The following is a 13,443-nucleotide window of genomic DNA, read 5'->3' as shown; positions in this document are numbered from 1 at the left end:
GGCCAAGCGTGTTAAAGCGTTTGACTCGTAATCCGAGGGTCACGGGTTTGAATCCCGGTCGCACTGAACATGCTCGCCCTTTCAGCCGTGGGGGCGTTATAATGTTACGGTCAATCCCACTATTCGAACCCCCCGCTAGTACAGCGGTATGTCTACGGATTTACAACGCTACAATCAGGGGTTTGATACCCCTCGGTGGGCTCAGCAGATAGACCGATGTGGCTTTGCTATAAGAAAAAAACATATATATTATTTGAGTTTATAAAATAGGAATATAAGTGTGAAAAAACGTTTAGGAACATTCAGGTCATATCTTTTTTTTCGTTTTAATTTTTCTCCAAACGGGCATTGGCTTCCTCCCTCTTTTGGATCAATACATACTTTTGTTTGGAAGTCACCGTTTCGCTGGTGCAAAATCCATAGAGCACGCATATTTGTTTTCTTATAGTAAAGCCACATCGGGTTATTTTTTGAGTCCATCAAGGGAAATCGTTGTAAATCCGTAGACTTATCGCTGTACCAGCTCGGAACATAAACTATATTTTTTCCTATGGTATAATCATGCATTGATTTTTTTCTGTAACAGTTCGAATGGTATGTGTTGAACATATGTCAATTCAAGCTGCCACTAGGAAAATGCACGCTCTCAGAGGGTGGGTAAAGCACACCCTTTTTGTAGCTTTGTGATGAATAACAAACAACAACGAGGAAAAAATACTGTGCATGATTAATACACATCCCTAATCTTCTGTCATGTCTTCCTGTTGCCATTTAAATATATTCTCGCCAGAAACGTAACGCTTTTCTAACTCTTGCGGTTTGTGTGTCTTTCTCACCCTGGCGGTTTAAACGCCAAAAGTTAGGAAGTCGTTAGAAATTTTTAGGCTTAGAATTTGTGATAAAATCACATTAGTTACAGATGTCGTTTGTTTTTTGTTTTTCTTTTCATTTGCCCAGTACGATTCAAAATCAGAGGTGTATATAAATAGCATTTCAGATCTATCTTTTGTCCCCTGGCTACTCGGGGCATTGTCAAGTATAATTGGGGCATGGGACCCCCGTGCCATTGTCTAGGAAAGCCTCTGGTGAAAATATCGTAATATTAAATGTTATTGTATATTATTCTCATAATGTATTATAATAATCTCATACTTTTCCTGCGAGATTATATTGAAAACTAAACCCCTGATCTCGGAGCCTGGCGGACACTGGAAACTGAATTCGTCTCTAACTTCACCATATTTAGTAAAAGGTAAAATAAATTTGCCAATCTATCTTTAACCCTGCCTGCTTGGTTGGATGATTGTAACACTTGCAGTCCTTGTAGTGGGGAAGGATATCACCCAACTTTTTTTTCCGGAGGGTTTGTTTGTTTGTTTGTGAATTTTGCACAAAGCTACTCGAGGGCTATCTGTGCTAGACATCCCTAAGTTAGCAGTGTAAGACTAGAGGGAATGCAGCTAGTCATCACCACCCACCGCCAACCCTTGGGCTACTCTTTGTACCAACGAGTAGTGGGACTGACCGTAACATTATAACGCCCACCCGGCTGAAAGGGCGAGCATGTTTGGCGCGACGGGGATGCGAACCCGCGACCTTCAGATTACGCTTGGTCATGCCGGGCCTTTCCGGAGGGCCCAAGATCATCCCGCCATATCTCATAATAAGAAATAAATAACACTAACGAAAAGCAAGGAAATGAAGTCCTCGGCTTCAAACGTTTCACAAATCATTCTGCTTCTTCGTTTTTCCCGTTTAAAGAATATCTGAGGATGTAACTGTAAAACAAAATTCGTATAGTTCTTTACGTAATAATTGGTTTTAACACCCGTGTTTGTAGCTTACTAACAAAATGTTCGTATGAAGTTGTTTTATTTTATTTGGAAGAGGAGTTGTAACTAATGTGTAACACACTTTCGGTCTTTCTTTTAAAGAGTTGGATCGGTCATGAATTTTATGAAGTACTTAATTTGACGTGTTCTTTGTAATTGTACTCTTTCCAATCAACCTTACTGTAAGAAACCAGAACTCCCCTCTCTCTCAGTTACAATTTTGGTATCTTCAGTTATGGGCGGTAGACTAGTTGTTCACGTTTGAACTTCGATTTTGAGACACCAGTTTCTCTGTGAATGGGAAACTTGTTAATATTGAGAACGACTCACAAGTTAATACTGACCAAGGTTTAAGCCTGGGCTAATTATAGGAGTTAGTGCTTTGAATCTTCCTTTTAAAGTCACGAGTCTTGTTTGTTGAAGCATGAAACCTAAAAAAAATGGGTTCAAAAATAAGAAATCGCTAAATGATAACCACGTCTGACGTAGTTATACATTAGCATAACAGTGTTAACCAAATACCATTTATAAATAGTGAACCATATTTAGTGGCGTGCACTACATTAAACTAAACTAAAAAAGAAGTATTGAAAACAAACTATAATAAACTGGAATATAGTGACAGATATTTGGAGTAGTACATACCAGTAAGGCTCTCCATTCACTTGGTCGTCCATGGTAGAGACTAAGTGTTAAATCATTCGGTACTTGTACAGAATTTCCCCAGTAAAAAAAAGTTTTTATATGATAAAAGTTACATGCTAAACATTATATTTTATTCTTATTATATGATAATTTTGTTATTGTTACACAGTATATTAATTTCGGTAACTATGATGAATTTGAAGATATTGTAATTGACATTACGATCAAGGATTATAATATCCTTGAGTTATCAACTAAACTTCTGCAAATGGATGCGTCTCTAACACTCGATATGTTACTGAGGAAATTCTATATATTCTACTAAAGCAGTTACCCTTTGTTGTCTACCTTTCAAATATTGCTTTGCACACTTGATGTGAAACCACCACCGTTTGGAATCATGTTTTAGTTTGTCGTAAGTCGTTGTCCGTGAAGCTTTTTCTATTTGACCGAATATCATTTTATTTTGTTTCTGCTACTTTGTAAAACCGGAAGAGAGACAGAGAAGTTTAATATTAAAAAAAAATCCTTTGTTTTTTTGTAGCGTAACGATTCCCGGCCACCAGGAAACGTTAGGAAGTACCGTGGTTCACCCTGATCTTGGAGCCTGGCAAGCATTTGGAATTGAATTCATTTTAACGTTTGTAGTTGTTTTCACCGTGTTTGCCACGGTTGATTCGAGTCGCAGGTCTCTGGGAAGTGATGCTGTAGCAATCGGAATTGCGTATCTGGCTGTCTCTTTAATAGGGGTAAGTGGAAGTGTTAAAGATTAGTTATTGTTTTCACAAGTTATTCGCAGAAAGTTCTAGACAGAAAATACAACCTCCTGAAAAGGTACCAGTCAAGTATGATTTATTATATTTCTTTCTTTTTAAAATATATTTTATAAAAGTTATAATAGCATTCATTTTTTTCTCTCTCTTCCGGTTTCTGTTTAACACCTTTTTGAAAATTGGAGCAAATGAAACCCAAGTCTATGTATTGTTACTTATTACGATTGACCCTGGACGATCCCTCAATTTATTATGTTACGTATTATAATTTATTTCGGATGAATTTCCGATTCATTATTTTACGTATGTTAACGAAGTAATGTTTCAAATAACCAGAGTGTAGAACTTAGACGTTAATTAAGTGTTAGTATACATCAAATGTGTAATATTTACCAACAAGATTGATACACACAATTTTCTTTCTTAACACAAATTTATTTTAATATGCAAACAAAAAGACAATACAATTTATAACTAATATTATGGTTATTACGAGTAATGATTTACACACAGTAGTTTTACAAACTTGCAAACAATACTGAATGTTATATTAGTCTAGAATTGAATCTTTTATCGACGTTCACGGAGAGAAAATTAATTCTTTGTTGATACTCGGGTACAGTTCTTTTGACGACTGGCTAAGCTAGAAGCACCCGTAAGTTTCACCGGCGACAATGTCTAATGTTCTCGTAGAAATACTAACGTCCGAAGTCAATTTGCAAACGTTCTTGGTAAAATTCTGTATTTTTAAGATTAATGGGCATTAATCACAATTATAGCTTCTGAGGCTTATAGCACACTGACTGTAGTTAACCAGTAATAATCTTATTCTATTACTGTCTCTCGGCTTTTATACAAATTAAGCGAGTTTCTCGGAGTTTCAACAATGTTCGAAAACACTGGTGCGTTTTCGTAAAACAAGTATTGTTGACTCTTACTCTCAAGAATTTTCTACAAATTTCGAAAACAGGCAGGACTTGCGCAATACACAGTCAAGAATATACATCATATGTAATAAAGAAAACTGGACTGAAAAAGGCGTAGGTATTAAAATAAACGTATAACAGTAATTCTGTTACAGTGACGAGTATTAGCCAATGTTTTCTCGTGCTTTCAAATTGGTCTAAAAAGGTTTTGTTTGTTTGTTTTCATAAAATGCTTCGAAATGTCTCAAGAGATCCAACTTAAAGTTCTTATTACATTCTTTAATTTATAATATATACTAATAAAGAACTGTGTAATAATACACACTGTTTAAATTGTAGAGAGATCATAAGTTATACTCTCTTGTGATACTAAGCATTTTATTTCGTAGTATAACTTATTACAGATTTATTATTATGTACTTATTTTAATATCTACGTTTGTGTATGTTAAATTTATATTTGGAAATGCAGGTAACTTATAAGGTTAAATGTGTGTTGCGAAATTCCCGCCTATCCTCTAGTCTAAGAATCAACAATATACGTGTGTACGAAAGCAATAGCGTATGGTCAGTATGGTTATGCAAACTAAAATTTCTATAAACTTGCCTGACATTTACAAAATGTTACGAACGCAACGCGCCAAAAGACAGTATATATATATATTATTGGTTTACTACAGTTGTTATACTATAAACCACGAAAACTATAATTGTGATTAACACTTATTACTCAGGAATTTCAGATATTTGACCAAGAACGTTTATAGATTTCGAACATTACGAACCATTTAACTTTACTGGATTAACATCGGACGTTGTAATTTTAACGAAGACATTATACAGCTTCAGCTATGAAAAATTCACGTGTGATCACCGAAAAGCTAGCTAGCTCCCCGTTAAGTGAATTGTACTTACGTTAACTCGAAATTAATTCACTCATCGTGACCTTGGATAGGATATCAATAAAGTTTCGGATCAGACAGAATATTCAATATTGTTTGTAAGTTTGTAAAACTTTTGTATTTAAATAATTATTTGTAATATATTAATTATTATACATTTTATATTAAAATATATTTGTTTTAAGAAAGTAAACTGGATGTATCAGTCTTGGTGGCAAATATAATAAATTTGATACATCTGTATTTAATTAATTTTTGAATTTACATTACAGTTTAACTCAATTTTAAGCCATTTATATCGTAATACTTAACAAACTATGTTAAATACTTCTGAGTAAAACGTTAAGATGGATTCTTATAATGTAAAAAAAAATTCTATTTTCGATTAACTGAAGGAAAAGAATAATGGCTTGTTGTAGGATGTCATATGGCCAATAGTAAATCAGAACTTCTTAATGGCTTGTTGTAAGATGTCATATGGCCAATAGTAAATCAGAACTTCTTAATGGCTTGTTGTAAGATGTCATATGGCCAATAGTAAATCAGAACTTCTAAGCACGCATTCGCTCAAAGTTTGGTTCTGGACTCTCCCTGGTAATGAAGACATTGACTGATATACTTAAGTAGAAAGTTCGGAGATTAAGGGGATTACCAGTTGCTCTTTTATGTGCATCTTTAAGATTTCTCTCAAAAGAAACCATGAGGTTTGTAAGGGTCCCCCCTCCTGATTATATAACAAACATTTAAGGATAACGTATAATTAGAAAATGGAAAAACACATTTTCTAGTTATAATTTTGGTATCAGTTTTTGTTTTGTTTTTTAATTTTGCCTCTCTCTGTAATACATTCTGCAGATGCCCATGGAAGAAACGAAAGGATAGTTTGTATTTTTTAATTTGAACTTAAACTTTGAGACAACAGTTCATCACTGTGAACGCATACCCAGGTGGTTATGGCGCTCGACTCGTAATCTGAGGGTCGCAGGTTCGAATCCCCGTCACAACAAATATACTCGCCCTTTCAGCCGTGGGGGACGTTATAATGTGACGGTCAATCTCACAATTAGTTGGTAAAAGAGTAGCCGAAGGTGGGTGGTGATGACTAGTTGCCTTCCCTCTAGTCTTACACTGCTAAATTAGGGACGTCACACTAAACATGCTCGCTCTTTCAGCTGTGGGGGCGTTATAATGTCACGGTTAATCCCACTATTCGTTGGTAAAAGAGTAGCCAAAGAGTTCGCGGTGAATAGTGATGACTAGATTCCTTCCCTCAAGTCTTTCACTGCTAAATTCAAAACAAATACGAACCAAAACCAGAAACTTAGATTGATTACAGGAGTACTGCTATGAATTTTACTTTTAAAGTGACGAGTCTTAATGTTACTTGTTCGGCAAAGCATGAAGCCTAAAAAGTGGTTCTTTGGGGTAGTTTGTAATTGAATATTTCTAAAAAGCAATTTTTATTCGAAAATTTTTTATTGTAATTTCTGAGTGATAATGTAGTTTGTTATTGAAAGGTTTTCAGGGGTAGTGTGTAATTGACAGGTTCTCAGGGGTAGTGTATACTTGAAAGGTTCTCAGAAATAGTGTGTAATTGGAAGGTTCTCAGGGGCACGTTGAAACTGTAAATTCTGAGGTACAGTTTTCTCACGATTATTTTCTGAGTTTTATAATTATTAGAAAAGATATTAAGCAACAATAAAAATATAAATCGTTAATAAAATATTGCTGCTTATCTATGCATTCTTCCAACACACAAGGTCCATAAAGCTGATCTACACTTCCAGAGACATGATCCTTATAAGATAGTATTAATTCGTATGACATTTATTTATATTTGAATTCTACGACATACATCCATTTATTTTCTTGTATGTAATTTCTCAGCCTATGCCGAAAAAGACCCAATAAACGGTACAACATATTTCGTAAACGAAACAAGATGAAAATATGAAAATAACACGGATAAGACGTGTTCCTGAAAGCTAAACCAAAGATTGATTCTTCAGAACATATATATAAAATGAAACCTGTAGGTTCATAGGATCAATTTTCTGAGGTTAAAAACTATGCATCATGTATATTTTATGGATTATTTCAACACGTGTTGTACCTTACAATAAATTTTCAATCTTAATTGTTTTATCGTTTATTTGGTTTTTGAATTACGCGCAAAACTACACGAGGGCTATCTGCGCTGGCTGTTCCTAATTTAGCAGTGTAAGACTAGAGGGAAGGCAGCTGGTCATCACCACCTACGGCCAGCTCTTGGGCTACTCGTTTATCAACGAATAGTGGGATTGACTATCACATAATAACGTCCGCATGGCTGAAAGGACGAGTCTGTTGGGTATGACATGGATTTGAACCCCCAACCCTCAGCTTACGAGTTGAGTACTCTAACCACCTGGCCATGTCTGGCCTAGTGTTTTATATAACGGGTAGCTTTATGATATAGTGAAGACGGTCTATTTTGTTTTAGGATTTTTTCCGTCGAGAAGGGGGATAAAAATATTCTAGAATAGGGTACAGTTCCTCTTTAAAAATACTTTTGACTTTGAATTTAAATACAGAAATACCTAGTCAGTTAAATGGGTCATTTATTACCTTCTACAAAAGACAAAGAGTATCCAGTAGCATCTATTTAAATCATTAGAGGTTTAATAACTGAAGAAAGAAGGAATGAACTTTTTACAGTTTATCTTGCTTTACCCTTGGTTATAAGGTTGTATTTGTACCACGCTGCCTTTCAGTTCTAAGGTCACTATCAGTCTTTGTTTGAAACAAATTCATGTTTGTGCTTTATCTCCTAGAGACCATGAAAAGCTCGTTCTGTTGTAGCAGATTGTCAACACAGCATCTAGCTACCCTTTATTTTATTATTTGGTTGAAACAGAATAGGAAATCTCTTAAGCTGGAATGTTTTACTGATTGTAAGTGGCTCATTTCAATTGAAGAAGGAAGGTAAAACAAACACGATGTTGATCAGTATAGAACAACCCCTTTTTTGTCTCGTGCAACTTTTTCGTTCTTCTCTTATTGCACTGTCTTTCCAACGAGTTAAAGTTGAAACAAAAGTTGTTCTGGAAGTTAAAAGTTAGTAGTATACACCTTAATAACAAAACTTAACACGTTTTTTTTTTTTTTTGTAATTTCAAATTTAAACACAAGGAAGAAACTAAAGATCAGACCAAGCCTATTTTCAACCATCAATCAGCTAGTTTATTCTAATTAATAAATTTAGAAAATAAACAAACTTAAATATTATTTTATTGTTTTACGGGGGATATGATAAAGATATTTTGTGACGTTTACATAGTATATGTAAGTACAAGGACACGTTAAAATCTCGTAACAAGCCATACGAAGTGGCTTTTCATGTCATCTGTCTTTCGGTCACACACACGAAGTTTGTGTTTGTTTACACCCTAACTTCTCCGAGCCTATTGGGCCAGTCTCAACTAAAATGTGTATGTAAACACTATGAACTATGGAAAACGTCTTACAATTGTCAAAGTTGAACTTAACCGTATTTCTGTTTTCTAAATACTGTTGGTTAATTACCCACAGCCTATCAAGTCAATCTCGGGAAATCTTGACAGGTTGACACTTGTGATAATGTTGAATATTCTAAAGGAATTCAATGTCCAAATTGCTGGATTGTTTCTCAGACATGGTCAATGAAACGTAGTGTGTATAAAGGGAGGATCAACTTACAATATTTATTTGTTCGTAGATGTAAAACAAACTGCAAACGTTGTTTATGGAGAAAACTTTGAGACCATTAGAACCTTGGATTTAATTTCATTTAAACTGAGTTAATATGTTTTATAATAATCCTAAAATTATTATACAATAATAATATTATACAAAATTAATCCTGGATAATTTTTGTTTACTACAATACAATTCTTGATGACCAGAAACCAACTTGAAAAAAAAAAAAAGCATCTCAGAACGGCTGGTATGGGTATTAACACCTTTATTGATAAGCAGAGAACAACGTGTCGACCTTCCTAGGTCATCTTCAGGTTAACAAAAAAACAAACAAGCAACACCTGAAGATGACCTAGGAAGGTCGAAACGTCGTTCTCTGCTTATCATTAAAAACGATACAATTGTATCTGTTCTACCTTGATTATTCTTTAACTTTATTTCGTTAAATATTTGAGTTTCGACCACCACATTAAGATATAAAGTTATATTATAATTCCTATTTTCTTGTTTTCAGTTTTTAGAAATATTGTTACTTGTGGGTTGGATATTTTGACCGTTTTTCACGAATCCTATAATATAAATACTCCTGATGGCCACGTTTGTTCAAACAAAGTAATATATATTTTACACTTTCTCCTTTCAGTTGAATCAAGTTTGTTTGTATCAGCCCAAAGTTAAACAAGTGGCTATTTGCGATCTGTCCACCACCGGGAATCGAACCCCATATTATAGCTCTGTAAGTCTATAAGCCTACCGCTGACCCACTGAGGGGGAGACTCTATTAAGAGACATGGTGGTGTAATTGTAATGCATGTATGAAAAATTAATGATATTAAAGCAGATGTGTCACGATGTACCCACAATCCATCTATATAAAGTTAAAATTAATTTGTTGGTTTGTAAAGGATTTACAGTTAGCTTAAGAATCTTTAGTATACCCGCTCTTAGTAATTTATTTCAATATAAAATCTTGCAGGATTATGAGCATTGTTTCTAACTTCAGTGAAACTTTTACGAAACACTTATCGATCGATTATGACTGGCTTATGCAGTAGCGGATTTAAGATTATGTGGGCCCAAGGGCTAATACTTTTGTAGACCCTCCATTCCATGTAATTTACATAAAATTATCAATAGGCCACTGTTAAGACCATGGGCCCTGGGGTTGAGCTCTCTCTAGCCCCTACCTAAATATGACTCTGAGCATATGTGACATTAGCTATCTTTGCCGACAGATTTTAATAAACTGCTTAGCATGTCTAGACCATTTTGATAAAGTTATGGCAATCTAATATTGTTTTCGTAATTAGTAACCTGCAGGATCATCAAGAATAATTATTCATAACTTAGAATTATGTTGTTGTTTTTTACAACATCAGTGAGCCCAATTTACCCTCAGTAAAATGTACTTGTTCTTTGATAATAACAGTTGTTGTATAATAAGTTGACTGTTTTACCCTCAGTAAAATGTACTTGTTCTTTGATAATAACAGTTGTTGTATAATAAGTTGACTGTTTTACCCTCAGTAAAATGTACTTGTTCTTTGATAATAACAGTTGTTGTATAATAAGTTGACTGTTTTACCCTCAGTAAAATGTACTTGTTTTACCCTCAGTAAAATGTACTTGTTCTTTGATAATAACAGTTGTTGTATAATAAGTTGACTGTTTTACCCTCAGTAAAATGTACTTGTTCTTTGATAATAACAGTTGTTGTATAATAAGTTGACTGTTTTACCCTCAGTAAAATGTACTTGCTTGATAATATCAGTTGTCGTTGTGGTTCTATGAGCTGACTGTAACTTGCAGATTTCCTTATGGAATTCAGTATTTAAATAGTGAAACTTTCTAAACTAAGAGGTTAACAAACATTGCTTACAAGAAACAGATCCTGCTCAAATCAAATGGAAGGAAATAAAGAAATCGACAAATCCTAAACCGGAAAGGAGGAAAGAAATTGAAAAATTCCGCTTGAACGAAAAGGAGAAATCGAAAATTCTTTTTAAACGGAAAAGATGAAAGAAATCGACAAATCCTGTTTAGTAATTCATGATGACGAGAAACCCACTTGAATAAAATTTGTGATCTGAAGATAATCTAAGAAGGTGGAAACATTGTTTTGTACTTTATTTTAATTAAACTTTTAATACCATACCATCCATCTTTAGAGTAAAAATCATGTTTAAATTAAACGGAAAGGAAGGGGAAGGAGAGGATCAATTAAATAGATAAATTAAATAACCAGTTATTTTGATGATAACTAGTTATTTCAGAAGAAATAAATAGTCATCAGGGGGCGCTCGAAGACTGAGCAATCTTCCTTCACCCAGCACGAGGCTTAAGAATATCATAAGAAAAAAAACAAAAACAGAAACGGTAGTACTCATAAGTGAAGGCAAAAGCAAAGTCGATCCATCAAACAGCTCTGGAATTCTCAGGTATTTGTTCTCAAAAGTTACATAACAGACAAACGATCGTATTGAAAATAAAAATTATTGAAGCTTGATAACAACTAATAAGCGATTTTTCGTAAACTAAATAGTAGTTTTTAGTATCACTGTCACTACCGATCGACTCGTCATCTGAGGGTTGCGGGTTCCAATCCCCGTCACACCAAAGATGCTCGCCTTTCAGCTGTGAGGGCGTTATAATGTAACAGTCAATCCCGCTATTCGTTGGTAAAAGAATAGCCCAAGAGTTGGCAGTGGGTGGTGTTGACCAGCTGCTTTCCCTCTAGTCTTACACTGCTAAATTAGGGGCGGCTAGCGCAGACAGCCCTCAAGTAGCTTTGCGCAAAATTCATAAAATATAAAAAAAAACAAGAACAAACGTCACTACCGGATAAAAACATTATTTTTATTCAAGTTTTGAAACTTAATTTTCATGTGATAGAGACATATTTACACGGAAAGTGCAAAATTAGCGAGTAATCGTTACATATACTTTGGATCTCTATCGTTTCTTTGTAGAGAATTATTAGGGTTGTAACATGCAAACATACATCTTTCATTTCCCCGTAATACATGTTTCATATCTAAAACGTGTAAATATATAACATGGAACATCTGAGCCCAAGGTGTTATTTTGTTTAACAGAATCTGATTACAAAACTTAATTGGCTGGTTCATGAAATGTGTTGTATCGTATTTTAACTTATTTGCACAGAACTGTTTCACGACTGCCACGTGGATCAAAGCTACTTCCAAATTCTTGTGTTCCAGTGCTCTGATTGGTCAGGTGCAGATTCAGTTTTAATTCGTAACTTCACTTTGAAGCTCTTCCAATATGCTTATTCTAGTTTAGTAGAGATCCGAGACTCATTTGAAATTCTGCGCTCTGATTTTTTACGTTATTCTACTGATTTCGTGTATTTTTCATCTGTCTTGTGTTCTATTTAAATGTCGTTTCTTTCATTCACTTCCACTGTAATACTTACCTGTTTTTCTGACTTAACTCACTAAGTACTAACGTTGTAAGTCTAATTCTAAGCGCTAATTGATTCGCTATTTATCTTTAACATAAGTTTCATCTTAACTTCAACATCGTGTCTTTTGTTTTTACTTACACACACTCAAGTATCTCATCGAACGTCTAGGCTAATAGTTAAATTACCGTTTTTGTACACAGTGTAATGAACCCACATGATCAACCCGTGTCGTTAGAAATACAGTATTGTCTCACGTGTTCATTTTAACATTTTATTTGGCCTGGATCAGCTCTAAGTTCTAGTTGTTGTTATATGCAGTTGGATACATGATACATCTTTCTATCATCGTAACACTTATCGTAACAATCATAGTTTTTTAAATAAACAGATCCTATGTATTGACGTAGTGAGGGTTATTCATGACGTAAGTACTTAATGCTAGGACCTAAGTAAACGCGAGTTGTTTTGTTTTTTCAGACTTATCGTTCGTTGTACACAAGTAATGCCCACTGTACCATCTCAGTTTTTTTATGTAACAAGCTCGTTGCCGTCACTGGCCCGTAAAGAAAAAACGTATAGCATTATGGTTTAATGGTCATGAATTTAATATATTCGAGTAGCCACTCGATATTTCAGTAATGGACGAAGCACTATTTACCAGATGCCCCCTTAATGTTATGCTTTTCCCTGAATAAACAACTTCCATCGTGAGTCCTCTTTTTATAGCTCAGTATTTTTTGTTAACGTTGCTTTTCTCAGTATGGTAAATCACATTAAAAACAGGTTGTGATGGTTTTACATAGCAGAAAGTTATGATTTATATTGTCTTTAATGCTTTATGGCTCAAATAATCTTACTAATATTTTAAAAAGTATATGAAGACAAGAGTTTTTTATTTAACTGCAAGCGTTTGTAGGATGTACTTAAATTTGATATTAACTTGGATAGCTAAAGAGCAAATAATAATTTTCAGTAACAGGATTGTTTATGAAGCTCTCGTTCAGGAACTTGTACAAAAAACGGAGAGTTCATAATTATGTTAAATGTTAATAATTTTTAACAATAATTTTCAGTAACAGGATTGTTTATGAAGCTCTCGTTCAGGAACTTGTACAAAAAACGGAGAGTTCATAATTATGTTAAATGTTTACTGCTCTAAACGTGTAAAATATTCTGTGTCAAGAGGACAAAAGTAACAAATGTTGAGTAAAATGTACTAGGC

General features: G+C 34.3%; 1 protein-coding gene across 1 annotated transcript in view; it reads left to right on the top strand.

Moving 5' to 3' along the window:
- Window positions 1-13,443, top strand: part of LOC143246561 (aquaporin AQPAe.a-like) — a 69,077-nt gene that overhangs the window by 35,590 nt on the left and 20,044 nt on the right. The window contains exon 2 of the mRNA XM_076493476.1: window positions 3,022-3,226. Within this exon, the coding sequence (XP_076349591.1) occupies window positions 3,022-3,226 (205 nt within the window). The remainder of the gene's footprint in view (window positions 1-3,021; window positions 3,227-13,443) is intronic.

This window comes from Tachypleus tridentatus, chromosome 3 (genome assembly GCF_004210375.1).
Source record: "Tachypleus tridentatus isolate NWPU-2018 chromosome 3, ASM421037v1, whole genome shotgun sequence".
NCBI classification, from domain to species: domain Eukaryota; kingdom Metazoa; phylum Arthropoda; class Merostomata; order Xiphosura; family Limulidae; genus Tachypleus; species Tachypleus tridentatus.
This window is presented reverse-complemented; position numbering and strand designations above follow the sequence as displayed.